The following is a 21,633-nucleotide window of genomic DNA, read 5'->3' on the forward strand; positions in this document are numbered from 1 at the left end:
AGGGTGATGTGGTTTCTAGTTAATGTTTGTACGAGACTGTAAGCTCTCACGTTTAAAGGTGAAGAATCACCGTATGCCCTGTGGCTGCACTGATACTTTCACTCGTTTCCCTGAGGCTCTGGATGAGTTTTGTGTGGCTGTATTAAATGACTCTTAGTTATTGGGTTCCCTTCCTAAATATATATTAAAAAATTGTATGCCTTGCTGCTGAAGAGAGCAGGATCTAAAGAGCCTAGTCTAAATCTAGATTCTGTTTATGCAGAAGTTTTGGGTTTCTGTTGTTTCTGTGAGTGGTGTTGTGTCGTGCACCCAAGGGCAGCATACACCAGTTAGTTGTGGTCGGGGAGAAAGTAGCAGTCCGATTTCCCTATTGAAAAATAATCAAAGTGAAAAGCAAACAGCATGAATGCAAATTCCTGCTAATAGAAGAGAGATTTAATGTCCTTGAACTGTGCTGCAGAAAAGAAATTTAGGAAAACGTTACTTAGGTATAATGGCTTGCAAGCCAGTGCTATTCTAGAGGGAGTTGTTTTTAATGGTTAAATTATACAACAGATTTTAAAATGGATTGTTTTGCATAACGTATTGTTGAACCTGTGAATCTCACTGACAGTCCAAATTTACCCACGTAGAAATCGGTCAAAGCCAAAACAGTTGCATAAGAATAAACCGGGAGATTTTTCAGAAGCACAGATCGTTAGTTAGCGAATTCAAGGGCAACTGAGCACCTCCTGGGATTTTTCTCTCTGTCATTGTAAGCATATTAAACAGGTTATAGCTTAACGTTCCAGGGCACTCACCAGTGGCAAATGGACTCAGATTACTGATTTTAACAAAAATGGATTAGCCTGATTCTAGTTTTGCCACAAAATGACTTAACAGGAATCTTCTGTTTTATAAATGTCTGCCGTAGATTTGATTTAGCAGTGATTTTTTTGTTAATAAATGGAAACTGAGGGCCTTTAGAGAGATCTGCTTCTTGCATGGAAAAAATAATGCATACAAATCTCTCTGGTTGCTAAGTTCTGCAGAAATAGAGGCATCTCTAGTTGCTTACTCATGACAACAGCTTATACACGTCACATATACCTTGTTGCTCACTGCTCAGAGCCCCTGAGTTACACCTCTGCTGTTGGACCACTTGCTTCCCGAGATCCTGCTTTTGCTTTAAAGCTGTGCCAGCAATATTATAATTTTCTGCAGCATAGCCTGGCTAGTAGTGTCATTTTGCTGTTACATATAAGGCCATGTTGTGGCATTCCAGATCAGTAAATCTTACTTGCTGTCTTTACATATCATCCTTATATACTGAAAATTTAGCAATTTTTTTTTAGGTTCCTAAGCAGAAATTCAGGAATGAAAACTCGGAACTGACATTTGGGCTGGGATTTCAGTCAGGCCTCTCTTCAGAGCAGGATGCCTTTGAAGTTGGCTCAGGTCACTGAGTTTTGAATACCTCCAAAGATGGAGATTTCTCAGCCCCTCTGGGCCCCTGTTCGAGTTTGGCCACCCTCACGGGAAACAAGTTTTCCTTTCCTAAGAAGAGTTTCTGCTTTTGAAATTTGTGTCCATTGCCTCTTGCCCTATCAGTATCTAGCTCCAAGAATAATCTAGCTTTGTCGTCTTTGTAGGCTACTATGAGGTATGTAAAGACTTTTAAGACACCCCTCCCCTTCCCCCTTTTAACCTTCTATTTGCAGGACTGAACCAGTGCAGCTCCCTTTATTTTCCCTTCTGCATTGTGGGCTCCAGCCCCTGACCATCCACAGGAACTGCTTCACTTTGTCACTGTCTTGTCTTGTACTGAGAGCCTCAAACTGGGCACCGCTACTCCAGGTGTGGTCTCAGAAGTGCCAAACAGAGAGGAATATTCCCTTCCTTTGACCTGCCTGCTGCACGTGTACTAATGTAGTCAGTATGTAGTTAGCTTTCACGGTTGGAAGGGTGCACCACTGGCTGGTGTAGCTTGTCCACCAGGACTGTGGAGTCCTTCTCTTCAGACTCAGCCGGTCAGTCCCCAATACCAGTGCGTGGGGGTTATTTTGTACCAGGTTCATGGCTTTGCATTTGCACTTATTGAACTTCATCACATTCCCGTCAACCCATTTCTTCCTCCCATGTGTCTATGGGGAAGTGGTGTGTAAGTGGGGTGGGTACAGCTCTATTCATATGGCAAGGTTCTTCATGTAGGCAAGACTCTGTACTGACCAGAGCAGATGTTGAACTTGATCAGATATTTTCGTCTCTTGTTTGAACTGCATGGCAATATTCTTGAGGTCCTTGCTCTAAATGTACAAATGCCTCAGGTTCAAAAGGTGACTTTTATTTTTTTAAATTTATTTTTTCAAGGAATGCTCAAAGTATTGTAAGAGAATCAGTGTTTCAAGCGTTTCTTCCAGTGCTGTTCTGCATGGTCAGTCAATCACATGGACTCTCTTGAGCTCATTCTAGGTTCACTGACTCATGCGGATTTCGCTAAGCATCTTCATGCTTCTTAATTAGCTTAATAAATTAATCAGAAGTTGTGGTACGGAGCAAAATCCAAGCTGAGTAGCAAGATTTTGAGCAATGGAATGAAACTGGATTTGCTTTTAACAAAACTCCTTGGTCCTTTAGTTGCCCATGAATGTAGCTGAGAGATCAGCATTTGTCACAACTTGTGCCTGGAGCTGTGTACATGTCAAAGCTCCACAAGCTCTTGCTGATGTTACCAACTGTTGCTGGCGATGAGGGAAGCTGGGGCAGAAAGCAAATGCTGCCTGCTTGTGGTCGCAGAGGAGTCCTGGGTCAGAGCACCACCCACAGTTCTCTCCTGGTGCTGCTTATTACACGTCACTCAGGTCATTTCTGCCTTTACCATCAGATCTGGCAGTGCTGCAGAGCTGCCTGCTTGCTATATCTCATTGTATCAACACTTAAAAGCAGTGATTAAGGAGAGATTAATGTCATAGATGTAGTGTGGTTAGAGACCGTGGCCAGAAAATCAGTGAAGTATAGAACTTATTTATATATTTTCCATGCACGCTTGCTCTCTCTGTTTAATTTGTGTTCTGCTGTCAAAGCCCCAGGAGTAATATAGACTATCCAGGTTTTCTTACCTCAACATTTGCTTTGTTCAGCTCCTTGTTGGATATGTATTGTGTGTCCTTACCAGTGGAAAATACAGTTCAAACCTCTCTTTCTCAGTTGAATAAAACAGTATGACAAATACCAGTGCCCTGATAAAAGTCTTTGAATAAAGCTGTAGCCAATTTCTATTTAAAACACTCGGAGGAGTCATTATTTTACTCACAAGACACTTTTAAAGTTGGGCACGTGCTGTGTTGTGCTCTTTTACAATGTATAAAGAAGTCTTTGCATAGCCTTTTCTGTCTTGATTGCTTCCATATGTGGAGGGTATTTTGCAGTTACCTGTGCGGCATTCCGAGAGGGCAGCCAGTCCGGGAATGCACCTTCATGCCACCTCCCTCACCAGCGCCGATGATTGTTCCACTGTCTAATGCTTTCTGGCAAATTATTGGATCTGGATCAAAATTAACTTACAAAGACCCAAGAAATGCAGTTTTCGGATCTGGTCTGTCTCATCAAATGACTGTATGAGCATTGGAGCCAATGCAAAGGAAGGAGAAGACTGTGGAAGCAAGAGGCAGCCTTTTAGAGGCAGCCCAATTAGATTGGCCTAAGTTCATCTGACCACTGCAAAGCGATGGGTTCATGGAAGTCAGGAACAGGAAAACTTGACAGTCAAGAGGGCACAAAGGTTAGTGTCAGCCTGCGTTTGGATAATTTATCTGTTTTCAACAGATAAACTCTCTGCGACATCCAGTTTTAATAATGAATGTAGAGCTGAACGTTGATGCTGCCCACTAAAAAGTCCAATGGCATTTGAAACTATGACAAGTTGCAATGGTCTTGATGCTTTGTGTGATAGATAATAAAACTAAAAATCAGAGATTATAGCAGAGCCATAAAAAAAATGTTTCTAACCTTATTTTTCATTGTAGAAAGTGCAAAATGTCCGATACCCATCCATAACTAATTCCTTATCAGCTCACTTTGCATGGGAGAGCAGTAGTTGGTACAGACCTTGGCCACTCGTCTCACATTAGGTACTGTTGGTCAGATCAGAGCACTGCGGGCACTGAAATGGTGAGAGTGTAACACACTTCAGTGATGTGAAATTCTTGGTGAGGCCCACACCCCAATGGGAAGGCCATGTAAGTGGTTTTGTAGCTGAAAGTCATGCACAACTTCCCATGGTATTATAGCCCCTCATGTCCTTCTCCAATCCCGCTTCCATAAATCTCTGCCGTTGCTTGTAGATGTGTCCGAGACTCCACTCTTAGAAAGAATGTCCTTTTCAAAATGTAAAATTTAATCACCTACTTCAGCTTTATCATAGGCAGTAGAGAAGGGGAGGAGAAGGCTGTAATTTGGTGATTCTGATCAAAGCTGAAACGCCAAGTTAATCGCGTTGTTTGTGTGTGTTGTGGGTTGGGTTTGTTTTTTTTTTTTTTATTTTACCCACTTATACAGGTCTGAGCACTCTTAGAACTGACTAATGTGTGAAAATGCTGATCTGAATGAGCATGTGCAAATGAGCTGCTCTAGTCTGTGGTAGAAATGGTTCTTGAAGGAGTTACGCTTTTGACTTGAAAGCAAGTATGTTAATATCCGAGTAGGCACTGGGAAATAAATTACAATATTTGGTTTTTCCATGTGACATTTTTTTGTGGCACAGTTCTTAAATGTTGTTATACTGAAAGGATATGATTTATAATATATTACAGGGGAACAGCAATGATAAGCAATGCTTAAATCTTTTACGGTTTTATAAGTCACCTTTTTTTTTAATGCTGTTCATTGAATGGCAAAAATTGCTGGAAGTCTTGCAAGGAATGCAAAGAAATAAAACCTGGCATAGTGAAAGACTTTCAGTAAAATATACGAATGCTGATAGTTTAAAATCACAGATCATCTTTCTGTGAATTCGCTGTAGAATAAGGGCTCCTCAAGATAAGACTCAGCAGTGCTGTGGAGTTGGTATTTAAAGTATGTCCATCTGCATCTAAACGAGTAGCTCCAAGACAATCAGATTATGCAGTAGTTACTTTGGTGAGAATATCGCCTAAGTGGAATGGAAACTTCATTTTGAGTCTAATATTAGACCCTGCTTTGGAAAATTCCTTTTAAATGATCACAAGCTGGGAATAGCAAAAGAATTTAACTTTCGACAGACAACATTCACCAAGAATTTTTTTAACTGCTTATGTTGAGTCCCTGGGAAAGCAGATGTGAAAAACTTACCAAAGTGAATTGACTTGACCTGATGCAATGTTTATATCAGTAGTTGATAAGTTTTCCTCCCTCGTCTAATTTGTTCGGGATATTTTCATTCTTTAAGCATGAGGAAGTCTGGGTTGGAATAGTTTGAATGCTTGTTCGTCTAATAATCGGAATCTTAAAGCATGCAGACATTATTGCCTATAAAGGGGTCTAAGCAAAGTTGAGCTATTTTCGTTGTCTTCCACAGATGGGATAAGTATTGTTTTTGAGACTAGCAAAGAAGAGTGTGAGACAGCGTTGCTTACCTCCTGATAGTTCAGAAAGCGTACTGATCTCTGCTGTATTTATATGTCAAAATGCCACTTGTACTTGGTGAGCCCTTTGAACGCATGTTACTTTTTATGCAGCTTTACAAAGGACTGGCTTTCAGTGGCAACTAGGGAAACTGGCAACCAGGGATATCAAAGTGGATTTGAAGGGTCACGATATTATTTTTCCTGTGGCAGAAAGGGCTTTATGAATTATAGAATACACTGTGAATGATGCACAGCTCAGGGATCCTCAGAGCCACGAGTATATCTCATCTTAGCTCCTCTGTTTGTTGATCAGACACTGTGACTTTGAATATTTGAATTAATTAATTCCTAAATAAGCCCCCCTCTCTGTATGGAGCATATCTAAATAAATTATTTTTGAGGGATGGAGGAGAAAAAGAGAAACTCATGGATTGGGCTGACCTCTTCTCCTCAGCTCTACCCTGTCCACGTGCTTCTGTGGTTTGGCCATTGTTGCTGTTGTTTCCAAGCTTGATGAGAACATCCGCGGGAGCTCGCTGCAAAGGAGGCTCCAGCCTGGCCTTCCTCTGCCATTGCATGAGACAAGAAGTGGAACAACCGTCAACAAGATGATACAATGAATTCAATGCCAGAGTTTCACTGGGAAAGACATTAGAAGGAGAACACTGATCTCTTTAGCCGTTCTCCTTTAGTGTATTAGGTGGATTTATGTGACCCAGGAATGCATTTCTCGGACAGAAATCAGATTATGATTTTAAGCATCTGTTAAACTTTGCCTCTTTTTTTCATGAAGCCTGACACCAGCTTTTTTTGTCTTTTTATTTATACCTGTCTGTCTATAGTTCTGCTATAATTTCTGATCTTTCAGGAATTTCTAAAATGTCTAAATTGCTGATCTGTCTCCTTGCAGGCAAGTCTCACCTGGCTATAGTTCAAAGAGTAAACAATGAAGGAGAAGGGGATCCTTTTTATGAAGTCCTGGGAATTGTCACTTTAGAAGATGTGATTGAAGAGATCATCAAGTCTGAAATTCTGGATGAAACAGATCTATACAGTGAGTAGAAATATTTGCACTTTGTTTATAGACGAGAGGGAAGACTCCATCCAGCAGCAGTTGTGTTTAATAGCTGTGTTTTGGGAGATGTTAAGTTGCTGATTTTAAAGCCTCAGTGGTCAAATGACCTGCAGATCCCTCAGATAGTCAAAGTAATTTTTGTTTTTGTAGTGTGGGCACCTCACCCCTTTATGCTGTATTAATTCAGAAATAGGACAGGTTTCTTTATTTGACCCTTTCATCAAGAAGGTTTACATCTGCAACAATGTGGTCTCTCCTGTTAGCTGTTCTCCACCACAGTGGCCTTGTTAAATCTTTTTGTTACAGTGCTTACTACCTCCCACATTTTCCCCTAACCTCTCTCTGCCTCAAGGGCCTGTAGTCCATGTCCTACCATACTTTAGCAAGAAGGCAGGCAAGTACCATGCCTCAAGGAAGCGGAATGGAGTCTCTTTAGAGTATCTCTCTGTCACTCATTCAGAAAACTTGAGAATGGAAACTCTTCTTCAGGGCTGAAAACCAGTGTGTCCTAAGTGACTCCTCTTTTTGTCACTCAGTACAGCTCCTTCCTTCCTTTGTGTTAACACGCGTTGAGGGAGATGATGCTGCAGGTCAGCCATTACCTGGGACTTGAGAGATCTGGACTCTTTTCTTTCACAGTTTAGAGTTTGTCTGGTCTTTGGCCAGTTACCTAAAGTGTCTTTGCTTCCCTTCCCGTCTGCACAATCTGTCACATGCATACAGGACTTCCTTTCTGTCATTCTTCATCTGTTTTACCTGTGCTTTGATCTCTTGCTGGCAGATGCTATTTTTTGCTGTGTGTTCATGTGTAGCACAAGGATGTCTCTAGATTGTATTGTAATAAAAATAATAATTTTAAATATGTAACACTGTTCAGCTGTCCTTTGCTTTCTTTTCCTTTGCTCAGGAAAGGGATCTGAATGTTTCTACAGCATCTTTTTCAGGCCAATGCAAGCATCTATCCTCCCTCCAAGGCAAATGCCAAATGAGCACTTTACACTGTGGGATAGACATACTTCTCCTTTTCCTGATAGATTGTTATTGCCTGAACTACTTCCTGTAGCTGGTCAGTATTTTACCAGTATTTATGTGCCCAAAGGATCCTATAAATCACAGCTGTGGTTTACAGTATGCTAAACAGTCTAATTACTATGCAAATCACAGATGAACAGTTAGTATCAATTTCTTTTCATACCTTCACAAATGAATTGGTGGGCTAATCAGTTACAACATAATGCTTTGAATAGCGTGAATTCAGACTTTCTTTTATACTCCAGAAAGATCCTATCTTTGTCTTACCACCTTTGAGATATTTCCATGTTTCTACAAGTGAAAAGACAGTCCATATGCTTTTCAATGTTTTTTTTCACTTGTTTGTTAAAAGAAGCCACATGGATCATGCTGTTGTTCAGGACAAAAAAAAGCTTTGACCATTAATAGCATGAGAGGGCAAGGAAATGAGAGTTTAATTTTACTATCTGAAGGCTTCCTAGATTAACAAAATAGACCTGGTGAACTTGAGTTCATTTGAAGTTCTTCTTGGGAAAGTGAAAATTCCTGGTTCAGAACAGGAGGGAAACTTCACTTCTTAGGCTTCCTGGAGATTGCAGGAAATCTCCAGGATTTTTAGGGGGTGACTCCTGCTATGTACCGTGAAGATTAACTTCTAGTTTCTTTATGAAGCACTGAAGTTCATTCCACTGTTTAGATTGAAGGAAACTGTAGCAGTAAAGGAGAGAGCTTCCAGAGAAGCTGCGAGGATCACAGAAAATGTGATAGGTTTTGGATCTGGGCAGATTGATGTGCCGTAACCACTTCCAATTGGTGTAGTGATGGGAACCTGCTTTGGGTTTACTGAGGGTACCTTGTTGACCACCATATGTTAAGGCAGTTCGTTTTTGATGTTGATATCAGTGTGCCAGTGTTAGTAACTGCATCTACTACTAGAGTTCTCTGATGCTGAACATTGTAAGACCAAGCTGGCTTGTTTGGCTCAGACCAAGCCAACTTGAAAACTTTGGACTGATTTGCTCTATGCTAGGTGTTTATTTAAAGTAGACCTTATGAAAAATTTTGGCAGCATTGTTATGCCTTTGTTCAGAAGTTTAAAAAATGTTTTGTTTTGCTTTGATGGAAACTTGAAATTTGATGAAATAGCTGATCTTGGTGTTGGAGCTGTGCCCTTCTGCTGTTTCCGTGAAAATCCATTTGAACTGTGTTAGGTTAGAAGCAACTGTATATTTACAGTTTTTGCTGAAAGCTGCTCTCACTGCTGAACCTCTGCAGCTGAATTTCTCGAGCATTGCGTGCCCAGTAAACATGTGGTATTTCTTCAGCTTGCTCTAGTCTGCTATGTCTTATGGCTTGAAGAGATGTTGGGAGCAAGGAGAAGATAGGTGCAAGAAAAATTGTTAAATGACTTATCAACATCTTTATAGATTGAGTACTTCTGAGCATGAGACTTTGTACTGGGGATGCTGATGAGGTGGAGAGAAGAGGTTTCTGTCATGACAAAGGTAGGCTCTGACTACATCTCAGCCAATGTCATGATGAAGAGTTGTCAGTGCATTTGGCTCATAGTATTGGAAAGTTGGAGCATTTTTTTCATGGTTGACTCACTACAGGAATCTGTCCTGCACTCCCATGGCTGTAGCCATGGTGGGAGAGCATTTCTCAGCCTTCTTAAAGGCCCAAGAAAGAAAGCTGTATGTTCTGCATACAGCCTGGCCTCAGACTGTAGAGTCCGCTTGGGAAACATGGAGTTCACCGTTCTGACCTGGGTTTGACTGGTGGCCTGTCTTATTTAGCTCTTTCTAACTGAAGATGGGTTTAATCATCCCCTTAGCGCAGCTGGAATGCTGCTGTTTATCATGCATATAGATTCAGAAAGGGTTTGCCCCATGTGAAATCTGGGATTTTTCTACAAATGAAATACCTTAACACAACACCCTTGTGTGTGTGTTCTGTGTGTTGCGGATAAATAGTCTGGTTGTAAGCGTCAGCGTGTGTTGCATTTTTATGGCCTCACCCACATGCTGTTCAGCAGTTTGTCTCAGTGTGTGCATCAGTGGGGGAAAGGGGGGCACGGAACATGTGCTGAGTGAGACAGGCATCCACCTCTGACTGCCTTGGGCTGGGCATCCTGGTACGGAGTATGGGCACAGGGTCAGTGAGTCTGGTCCTCTGGGCATTGTTCTTTCTTTCCCTGGAGTATCTGATAGATGCATAACTCAAGAGTTGCTTGTCTCTGTACAGTTCTTGTGTGCCAGACAGAACCACACTTCCAGTTGATAAAATATTTTTGTCCTCATTCTCTTGTCTGGCACTCACTGTAGGTGTCTACTCTGTCCTAAAGACAAAAGGACAAAAAGGAGCACAGGAAGGGAACAAGGACCATCCCAGAACATTGTCTGGGTGCATTTGCAGCGCCCATCAGCATGCTGCCTGCCCGCCTGCCCAACTGAATGGGTGATCTGAGGTTTGAACTCCCTGTTCTGTAGCTGTCTCCAGTCCAAGCTGACTCCTTCAAGGAAATTCATGCAGTCGTTAGTGGTGTGCTGCATCAGGCCTGGAATATTCAGGTTCAGGAATATTATGAGAGATCAAAACCTTGTATTTGGACCTCTCCTCTTCTTGAGTTCCTCCCTCATCCCAGGAGCTGTCTTTGCTTTGAGGGAAAAAGTCTAAATATTCCCAGAACCTACTAAGATAGTTGCAATATTTGTTGATATCTCATCAAAAATTGTACTGAGCATATCCTTCATGCATCACATAGTTCATGTTGCAGAATCAAACAGCGTCACAGCAGTCTCTAAGCAGAGAATGCTTCAGCATGCCAAGATTAACTTCAGTGCCCAGGTCTCCATCTCACTTACTGTAGAAAGGACAGGCAGGAAATACCTGGTCCAGATTCAATTACTTCTCTCACCATCCAATCCTTGATTCTTCTATTTTACAAGAAGCTCAGTTGTTTGGATAGTGGAGAACAATTGAGACCATCCCTTACAAAAATAAGCCAAGATAGTGGCTTTAAGCCATATGGCTCTGCTCTCACTGCGTAACGTTTTTCTTGGGGCAAGGTTTCTGGACAAGCTGCCAAGGAAACAGTAGGAGGAATTTAAATCACCCATCATTTGATTGAGAGCATGAGTTTCTTACCTTGATGACTGATGCAGATGGAAAGATTTAAGGCATCCTCCCATGGTGTGATGCTGGCCCCGTTCTCATGTACCAGAATTGCAGTGTGAAGCTTGTGATGGTACAGCTCATGCACAGGAGAAATACAGAGATGCTTTACTGCCCGCTGAAGAGACATTTCCCAGGGCCAAAACTTGTACTTGTGGTGATTTTTGCCTCTTTGAAGAGAGCAATGACAGAGCTCCTTGTGAGAAAGCATTTCAGTCACAACATTGTAAAAAAATAGCATTCTCTGAGTTTTTAAGAAAAAGCACAGTTTCTGTTCCTCTTACAAGAGGTAGGACCTAGAGAAAGCTTCTGTGGAACTCTTCTCCTATTCACTTTCTCTATTGCTTTGGTATCCATCTTTCCTTTAACTGCAAGTACAGATAAAGTCTGTCTCAGACTATATTCCTAAGGCAGGGATTGTTTTTAGTCTGTAACCACTCCCTTGGGTGGTTTCTATTCCTGCTTTTGGAAGAGAAACTGCAGTCCTTGCTGTAGTCCAGGTTCTGGGTAAAGCACTGCTAGGGCAAGAGGCTTCTGGTCTCAAAGAAGAAAAAGGGCATGGGTCATCATCGTCCTTCTCCATGTGCTTGGGAACAAGGATCTCAAATTTTCTGATTTCATAGAATCATAGAATCATAGAATGGTTAGGGTTGGAAGGGACCTTCAAAGGTCATCTAGTCCAACCCCCCTGCAAGGAGCAGGGACATCCCCAACTAGATCAGGTTGCTCAGAGCCTCATCCAGCCTGGCCTTGAACGTTTCCAGGAATGGGGCTTCCACCACCTCTCTGGTAGATTTGTATTGAATGAGCTTTAGGTATCTAGAGTAGGTATGTTACTGTCAGTACTGTGTTGCTCTTGAGTCTGTGGCAGTCCTGTAGTGGAGGCTTGTCTGTGGGAAGTTAAAGATCTAAATGTATTCCTATCTAAAAGGCTAGATGACTTGGGAAAAGCTTTCTAGGAATCTGTTAATTACCAGTATTGTGCATTCCCAAGCCCCAAACTCAACTGCTCTGAGCCTTATGTAGTCTGTAGCATATATTTGGACAACTACAGGACTTCAGATCTTGTTGGCTTCCTTGCTATGGTATATCACTTTAATCATCTTTGCATGTATAACCCAAAAACTGGCAACAGCTACCTAGGAGTATGCATGAGGTTTCACAGTGGTAGCTTCCCCTGCACCTCTGTGTGTGCTTGCCTGAATCCTTTGCAGTGAATTGATGTGCCAGAACTGCCTGTGGTCCCTCAAAGATCCAGTCATTTTAGACTAATGAGGAGGAGTCTCATAGACAAGTACCTAGTGTTTTCGGTCTCCTTCCTCACTGTGGCCCTAGAACCTGAGCCGTGCCTTGCACGCTGTGTCAGCAGAGAAGAGCAAGACCCTGCCATCTGAGCAGAGACCTCTTCTCCCTGGAACTGATGTGTACCGTACCCCAACAAGCCTATAGCTCTCTGCTTACTTGGTTTCCTAGACGTTCTGGCAGATTAGCTCAGCAGGTGGGCGATAATAGCTGGGTTGTTTGTGCCTCTGCAAACTCTGTCGTGAATAAAGGACAGGAGTCCAGGATCACTAGCAGGAGAATTCCCATATCTGAACTCCTGAAGCTACTCTGTACTTCATTCCAACTTCAGTGCCTGTAAAGTGGCCAGAGATTCCTACCTCCAGGCTGCACTGGCTTTTGTTGAACTTTGGACAGGACAAAAGAAACTGCATACACTAAACACTGGGCGTCACTTGGACCAAAGGCATGCGGATTTTGCCAAAGCCGTGAGGAGTCAGTGAAGCCATGGTACAGCATAAAAAAATAGGTCATTGTATATTTAGTCTAAGTACTTGCTGGGAATTTTCTAAAGAATGTATATGAAAAAGATAGCTATGACAGGTATTATTGCAGAACAACACCTTTTGATCATTAGTAACACTGAGCAGGACTCCTCCTGCCCACCTAGAAATGCGCACACACCTTATATGTAATGTGCAGCCAGGTGTTTGCATGCAGAGACTCTGCTGCCATGGAAGTGACAGAGAACTGACAGAGACCGTGGGTGCCCGGCTTGGCAGGACGGGGGCTCGCAGCCTGCTGAGCCCACAGCACAGCTCGCTGGTTGTTTCTGGTTTGTGCTGCGTGCTGATGAGCAGGGCTTTGCATGTGCTGCAGAGGGGTCTGTCTGCACCCTGTGCTCTGGGTGGCCATCCTGGCTGACTCCATCCGGTGCGGTTCGTGTTGGACCCTGTTTTAACAGAAATCACTTCCTTCCTTTCTTTTCCCACCCTCCCTTCCCCAGCTGATAACAAGACAAAAAAGAAAGTAGCTCATCGGGACAGGAAGCAGGACTTCTCTGCCTTCAAGCCGACAGACAGCGAGGTGAAGGTTAAAATATCACCGCAGCTCCTCCTGGCAATGCACCGGTTCCTGGCAACAGGCAAGTGCGGGTTATCTTTTTGCGATCATGCCAGAGCCTCGGAGGCAGTTTGTCAGCAAAGGCCGGTGAGGTGGGTGGGACAGTGCAGGCGGGAAGGGAGGCTGGATTGTGGGGTGACAAATAATGCCACTGTTGTGTTTTTCTTTTTAAATTCTTTCCTCTCCTGTGTTCAGTGTCGGCATGAACCCTCTGAGACATTTACCAGGGGTGGACCAGTAACTTTAAATTGGTCTGAAAGGTAAGGATGAATGCCAAGTGCCGCACTGCATGTCTAGAGTCCGTCAGATTAACGACTAGCAAGTGCACCCCATTAGGAAGAGCTCAGGGAACAAACCAAAGAGGACTCGATACCACTGGCCAGCTGACTGTAATTGCACTCTGGCGCCTTCTCCAGAAAGTGATGCTGGATTTTTGCATGAAGGCCTAAACCTATTCCATGAGATCTTTTGACTCCAAGTGAAAAACTCTCCTAACACATTTAATGCAGACTGCACAGGCGGTTGAACTGTACTTTTAAAAATGGATTTCTGGCTGGCTTGAGTGACCTCCGTTGATGACTTCAGGTTTCAGAGGACAGTTGTCTCCATCCCAGAACACCTTGATGTTTTAGCCCTTGGGAGAGCAGTCTGGCAGAGAGACCAGGGCCTTGAATGGTTTCTTGCAGCTGATACTGCCTTTCGTCGTAAAGTTGGTCCCTTCACCCCAGAGATGAGACCTGTTAACAGGAGAGCTTGTGGAAAACATACCTTCCTATTGCTCGTGCTGTCTCTCTTGACATATAAAGACTACTCACACACAGGCCTTTCAGATGGGCGTCTTTCACTGCTGTGTTCAACGTATATTTGTGGGTTGAAAATAATAAAGTTGTTTTGTCTCAAGTTTGCCAGCTCCAGTTGGAAATGAGTACTTCCCCTCCTCTAAGATGCAGTAACTGCCTGCCTAGATGCTCCTAGTCTGCCTTCATGCTTTATTTTGCCTCTGTGACTTGAAAGAAACATGTACATGATTGGTTATCACATCTCAGCTGAGGGGCAGTAATTCCTTAAAAGGCCTGGACTCCGATGGCTCACGTGCACGTGAGCATGTCCTTGGTGAAAGGAAGCAGTTCAACAGGAAGATGCGGATTTAACAACAAGCAAGGCGTTGTTCATATAGTGGTACAAGACTTGATGGAGTTCCCTAAACACCTGCTCAACAGACATAGTCTTACAGTGCTGCTTCTCTACTTGTTTTGTGGATGGAAAGATTGTGTAGCTTAAATCCAGGTCTGTCTATGAAGCCACTGCTAAATAAGATGAAAGCTACACTTTTGGTTTCTCTGTTCTAAATTGAGAATAGTATCTCTAGGAGATGAAAGGTTCATTAATGGTCCTGTTCTGAAATGAGGTGTTAGGAAAACTTATAAATTTGCATGTGTAAACCTCGACGACCCTGGCTTAACTCTGCCACACAAGGATGAGCTTTTTCCGCTTCAAACAGCTGCTGTTGGGAACACTGAAGAGCAAGTGGATAGGGGATGTGTTCTGTGTGTCAGGCATTAATCCCACGTGGTTTGAACTGACCTGCACTGTCTTTCACTTTGAGTAACTCTTCCCATATGAACCGTGGCAGCCCCAGTTATGTTTTTGATTTATGTACAGCATCTATCTAGAGCAACTTCCTAGGCCCCAAACAGTGTTGTTTTTTTTGGTTTTGTTTTGTTTTTTTTTTTTTAATTTTTAAAACGCAGTGACTGTAGTAACTTCAGTACCTTTTGAGGAAGTAAAAAACAAATTCAAAGGTGTCCCAGTTTTAAAGCTTTTCCATTTATACAACTCTCCAATGAGCCTGTACAGCTGTCACTCTGAACTCTCAAGCGGGCAAGACTGGTTTTTTCTTTTCTCTTTCAGATGAAGACATGGGTTTTGGTTGCTTTGAAAAATACTTCAGTAATGAATGTTGGGGCATTGCTGGTTTGTTTGTTTTTTTTTTTTTCCCCCCCACCTTACAAATCTAACAGTCTCAAAAGACAGGAAGCCTGCAATTCCATAACGGATCTCTCTGCATCTGTGTGTCTTTTCTAGGCAAATGCTTATTAATGAGTATTGCTGACTTCTTGCCAAGCATATGAAGTGTAATGCCAAGTTGTGTCTTGTATTATAGAAGTAGAAGCATTTGGTCCATCCCAGATGTCAGAGAAGATCCTTCTCAGGCTACTAAAACATCCCAACGTCATCCAGGAGCTGAAATACGACGAGAAGAACAAGAAAGCCCCAGAACACTACCTCTACCAGCGAAACAAGCCTGTCGACTACTTTGTTCTCATTTTACAGGTCAGACATGTGATTATGTAGATATGTGCAAAATCCTTCATCTCCTGACATATCCCTCTTTATACCTCTTCCAGTTGTTGAAGTTTGTCTTCTTTCAAACACGGGAATGGAGCTATGGCTCCTGGGAACTGTTCCTGCCTCCTTTATGACCTTGCCAGCCTTGAAGAACTCACTCAGCTGCTTTCAGCCTCAGTTAAACCAGTTGTGAAGGGCAGACAGCACTTTCAGTCTTCTGTTTAAAGTTACTATGCTTTAGGTATCACTAAGTTAGGCAATGCAAAGGATTCCGAGTACAGCTGGCATTGCTCGGAAAACAGGAGTGCAAAAAATGGCATGTCTTAGGAGTTTGTCCAGGGTGCTTTCTCTAATGCGTTTTTTCCTTTTGAAGAAGGAGGGGAGTTTGACAGTTTAGAGAAATGATGGTTTTTTTCTGTGCAATTTTGAAGTCTGTACCTTTGCTGGTGAGAGAAATGCAGGTTTCAGGAAGGGCATCACACCATCTACTGAATTGCTGCCACCTCCTGCCACAGCCCCTGGGGTTCCTGGGCACCCTGCCATCCAAGCACTCGCCCTACCCCGAGATCACTGCATTTGGGTGGTTTTTAGATTGCAGCCTTAGGTGGTGTGGAAGAACTGTTTTCTGCTTGTTCTGTCCAGGGTTGCTTCCAATGCTGATATCTCCCAGGTTTTGTTACTTGACAGGAATGCTTGAATGGCTAGATAAAGCTTTACACAGAAACTTATCTTTCATCTAGCACCATTTGAGCAGGAACAGTCCTTTAAGAGAGATTTTGCTGGAAAGGTGCTTATGTTTCTACCCTGCATAACTGAAATCAGTTTTGATTTTAAAGACACAAGCATCGTAGCTTTGCCAAGCCACTGGCCATTGTATTTGAGAAGTTGTGGCAGTCTGGTGAGGTCCCCGATGACTGGAAGAGAGGGAACATAACCCCCATTTTTAAAAAGGGGAACAAGGAAGACCCGGGCAACCACAGACCGGTCAGCCTCACCTCTGTGCCTGGCAAGGTCATGGAGAAGATTCTCCTGGAAACCATGCTAAGGCACATGCAGAGCAAGGAGGTGGTTGGTGACAGCCAACATGGCTTCACCAAGGGCAGATCGTGCCTGACCAATTTGGTGGCCTTCTATGACGGGGTGACAGCATCAGTGGACAAGGGATGAGCAACGGATATAATCTATCTGTACTTGTGCAAGGCTTTTGACACTGTCCTGCATGACATCCTTCTCTCTAAACTAGAGAGACATGGGTTTGATGGACAGACCACTTGGTGGGTAAGGAGTTGGCTGGATGGCCGCACTCAGAGAGTGGTGGTCAATGGCTCAATGTCCAAGTGGAGACCTGTCACGAGTGGCGTCCCTCGCGGGTCCGTGTTGGGCCCGGCCCTGTTCAAGAGAGGTGGTGGATGCCCCATCCCTGGAAACATTCAAGGCCATGTTGGATGAGGCTCTGAGCAACCTGATCTAGTCGGGGACGTCCCTGCTCCTTGCCGGGGGGTTGGACTAGCTGACCTTTGAAGATCCCTTCCAACCCTAGCCATTCTGTGATTCTATGATTCTGTAAAGTTGTAACGTAGGGCTTGAAATCTTCCTTAGCATGGCCTTAAAAAAAAAAAAAAAAGAGGGGGAGGGTGTTTAAACACTGTCAATTATAAACAATTAAGAAAGCACTGAAATTTCAACATAGTTCTCTTTTAAAAAAGGATTTTTTTTTTTTTCAAGGGTGTGAGGAGCCACTGGTAGCTTTTTAACTGCTTTTTTTTATGTGCTGAATTGTTGCAATCTGAAATATTCCAGAGGCAAGATAATGCTCCTGAATGAGGTAGTGCTGCAAAGATGTAAATGGAGGACATGAGTGATACAAAAGAACAATCAGTTCTTTCTGAGCTATTCTTCAATCAATAAATATTTAGCAAACACAATGTGCTAACTCCATAATGCATTTGGAGAAGCGAGTCTTACAGTAGGTACACGCTATAAAAATGGTGACAAGGTTGGCTGTGCAAAGATCAAGAGGGGGTGAACACTCTGCTTTTGTTACTTAAATGGACCTGAACTTATTCTCTCTTGTCGAGAGACCAAGAGTACCTTCACAGTAAATGCATGCCAGAACACAATTAAATGTATATTCTGTGCATTAAATTTACCAATTCCATCTCTGTAGAGTTACTGGTTTAGCTGGAATGTCACCTGTTTGCAACGGCTCTTCTCTTAGCTAATGGGAAGTTCTTCTGTAGCAGTTTGAGATTTATTTTTGTCATTGAGGTTTTTCAAAATTCCTGTTAGAATGTAAAGCAATGGAAAACCAGAAACCAGAAGTGCTTGTGTTTAAACAGGGCAGAACACATCTAATAGCATGCACGGAGAATTATTAACGACTTTTCAGCTGCTATGACTATGTCAAGCATGCCATGTCTTCATACGGCCACCACTGGGAAGCCTGGAGGTGCTGCATGTGCTGATAGGGCAATGGTCTTGGAACCAAAACTCAACTCCTGCTACTACTTACTAGTTTGTATTTAGCTACTAACTCCAGACTGTATGTGAAGATCAAAGCCTGGTTGTATATGTATTTTGGAGACTTGGTCTTGGCTGGTGAATAACTGTCAGCAGTAAGTAGGTTGAGAGCTCTCTTTATAACCAGTCTTTGCCTGGGTGATGAAATCATACTTTTTGGAAGGCCTGTAATGAATAAATAAGGTACTTATTTGTGTTGTGGAGTGAAATTGGTTTTAAAAGGGATTATATGAAGTCATTGCTTGTGATAGCAGGAAAGTGGATTTATGAGACAGGCACTCTTCCTGCTAGGTGGATTTTGTGGTTTTTCTCATCTGGGACAGTTAGACAGACTGAGTTTGTATCAGGGCTCCTGCAGGTTGAGTTCATTTTCACATTTTTCTGTCCAAGTACAGGACTGTGAAGTTAAAGGCATGCTTATTTATTTTAAGTGGTGCTTAATGAAATAAACACCTAGAAATAACATCTACCATTTAGACTCATTTTGACTCAATTCTGTCCAGTTGATGTTCAGTCTACTTAGTAGACGTGGGTTGGACAGTCTGTCTATCCTTTCCAGCTTAGCCAGAGGGAAAGCATTGCAAGTAATTACGCTGTTTGCCTGAAATCCCAGCCTTTGTGTAGGTCAGCCTGAAAGGTACATGAGATTTCTTCCATCTGCAGTTGTGTGCTGTCACTCACAGTGTAGTACCAGTAAGGATGGATGGACGGACATGAAAACAGGCCCCACTAAGAAGCCAATTATTTTTGGCTACTTGTCTACCAAAGTAACTGGGATGTTTACAGCTGTGTTTGATACGGTGGGTTCTGTTCTTGAGTCCTTTGTAGGACGTGATCTTAAACATTTGGTTCAGTCCACATCAGAAATGGGTGCACTGGTGTGGTAGTGTGGTTTTGTACAGTTTGTGAAGCACTGAGGGTAAGACCTCCTGCAAAAGAGCACGATCTTAAGTTAAGGGTGCTGTAAAACTGCTAGAAACCAAGAAAACCAAAGTAGCCCCAAGACTGCTTCTTCAGGAATAAGGGCTTTTTTCTTGTGAGAATCTCATTGGTGAAGGCAGACAACCTCCTAGTGTGTTATCTCCCACCTCTCTTTCCTATTTTTGTGTTAGAGGGGACTCTTTGTGTGAATGTGAGCTGTGGCCCAAAACGTCTAGGTGTCTCGAGACCCCAGACAACTGTGCTACCTATAAGCTTGTTGTGATACTGGGGGAGTACTTTTTCACTCTACATTGAGGGAAAGCCGCCTGGCAGCACTTGGAGCAGGGCAATAGTACCACTCTAAAGCGCTGTGGTGATCCTGCTCCTCTATAGGGACTTAAACTGGCCACAGGGCACCGAAGACCAGGATAGGCCAGGCCACAAGAGCATGTTGCCCTCCAGGGTCTGTCTCTGTTCAGGCACCGATACAAACTGCAGGGACCATGACACTGCTTAGGAATGTCAGGCAAAACCAGCTTTCAGGGCTCAAGTCCGGTCTTGTGCCTTGAGACCTATGGTCCCTTTTAATTGCAGCTCTCTCTCCTTTTCCTTAACAGGGGAAAGTGGAAGTGGAGGCTGGGAAAGAGGGGATGAAGTTTGAAGCTGGTGCTTTTTCGTACTATGGGGTGATGGCCCTCACAGCATCACCAGGTATGTCCTCTTACCTTCTGCTTCTGGAATGCACTCCTGCACAAGCCTGCCCATCCTGGGAGTGCGACGGGAGGAGGCTGTGCATGGCATCCCCCTGCTGTGCCTGTGGGGCTGATGTAGACGATACCTCCATGCCAGCAACGCTGCCTGCCTGGCATAGCATCCCTGGAGGGGCCCAGGCCGGTGGCAGTGCTGACTCCGAAACCCAGAGGCTGGCAGTGATTTGCCAGTTCCCGGAGGATGCGAGTGTTGGCCTTAGAGAGTGATGTGTTTCGTACTGGAGGATAGCTTTGCAGTTTTGCTCACCGTAGGGTAACAGGGATTGAATTAACAGGAATCAATACTTAGTGGCCTAGGGACATCTAGTGGTGCGAAGTACAAATGCCCAGTTAGTTTGGGGATGGTTGGCTTTACCAGTCTTGTTTCTAAAGCTGTCTTGAGAAAAAGGAGGGCAGCAGTGCAAGAAACGCGATTGCTCCTGTCAGATTGTGTGGAAATGTAACCAAGAAATTGGCAAGGGGAGAGAGCTGGTGTCTGAGGATGCAGTATGAGCCAGCTCTCACCGAGGTGTGAGCTGATTCCCGGTACACAAGCAGTAGCCACTCAAGCCACCACATCACAGGCATAGGTTGGGGGATTGTCTTATAATCCACTAAGAGTACTCTCCAATGCTGGATCTCAGCATTTGGTGTTGTGTTTTGGTGCCAGCACTGTCACCACTAAGATCTTGACCTCAACTGGGAATCCACAGCCACCTTAGGGAGACCTGGAACGCTGATGGTGGTGTTGACCATCTGCTGACCCAAAGCCACTTGCTCAGCTTCAGGGAGAGACGTTTCTCACACTGAAATCGAGTCCTCCCTTTGCAGCAGGGCTTATGTTCCACTTGAGAGGCAGTTTGTTTTAATTGCACACTCATGAGCACTCCCTTTATGTATGTGTACCTGTCTGCATGTACATTAGTGAACGGCCTTGGAATGAAAATGATGTTGTAAGTTATGAGTGAAGCCTTATTAAGACTCCACAGACAACAGCAGTTCTCTTGGACCTGTGAGCTGACTTTTACAGGCAAGACTAGTTCTTCCTTAATTATGCGCACTTTAATTTGATTAGTCTAGCTCATACCTTTAGAGGCTCGATAGGTTTGAAAGTGTGCAGAGCACTGAGTGGATTTTACCTGAGCGATAGCAGCAGTGTTCACGAGGAATCGTGACACATGTGTGTGTACAACTGCATTGTACTCTCAGCTTCACAGCTCTGCTTTTGCAACATGTGCCAGGCACAGAGCTGCATTGGGCACAGTCGCTTCTCTCCCACCAGACCTGTGCTGGAAATCACTTGTGACGTCTCTTTTTTTTTGCCAGCATTGTTCAGTTTGAATATTTTTATGTGGATTTTTTTGTGTTGCTGACCCTCCCCACAACCATGCCAGTTGCCCCACATCCTGTCAGGTCAAATGATCTCCTCTTTGTATGCCCTGAAATCCCCCTTGGATTTTGTCCTGTCAAACTTAAGGATATGCACTATTTTATATTAATCTCAATCAGTCTTGAATTTGTTTACCTTTGACTGGTTGGCTTTTACTGGTAGCAAACCCCTCATTTTGCTGGCTTTCCCTCCAGGTTTTAGAGGATTTTTTTTTATGATAACTTGCAGCATCCTGGGATTTCTGTTAGGATGAGCTCATAAAAATAGATTCTTGTTGCTCTTCGTAGACAGGAAAGCTCAGTGAAAGTATAAGTTGTTGCAGAACAAGAGAAAACTCCTGCTTTTCTGTGTGTCCTAATCAGACTTCATGTGCCTGCTCTCCCCATCTCACATGTGAAGCCAGTAACAGGAGAGTAAAGCATAAAGAAAATGAAAACCAAACAAAAAACTCCCCAAAAA

General features: G+C 43.4%; 1 protein-coding gene across 6 annotated transcripts in view; it reads left to right on the forward strand.

The window, feature by feature from the left end:
• The window catches only part of CNNM2 (cyclin and CBS domain divalent metal cation transport mediator 2), a 130,544-nt gene that overhangs the window by 92,745 nt on the left and 16,166 nt on the right, over nt 1–21,633 (forward strand). For all 6 annotated transcript variants that reach the window (XR_015259039.1, XR_015259038.1, XM_086751907.1 and 3 more), the window contains exons 2-5: nt 6,493–6,636; nt 13,130–13,267; nt 15,410–15,579; nt 19,653–19,746. Coding sequence is in view for 4 of the 6 variants with exons in the window: in XM_086751907.1 (XP_086608033.1) it covers nt 6,493–6,636; nt 13,130–13,267; nt 15,410–15,579; nt 19,653–19,746 (546 nt within the window). In the remaining 2 variants the exon portion in view is untranslated. The remainder of the gene's footprint in view (nt 1–6,492; nt 6,637–13,129; nt 13,268–15,409; nt 15,580–19,652; nt 19,747–21,633) is intronic.

The sequence above is a fragment of the Chlamydotis macqueenii genome, chromosome 7 (assembly GCF_036417535.1).
Source record: "Chlamydotis macqueenii isolate bChlMac1 chromosome 7, bChlMac1.mat, whole genome shotgun sequence".
NCBI lineage: Eukaryota > Metazoa > Chordata > Aves > Otidiformes > Otididae > Chlamydotis > Chlamydotis macqueenii.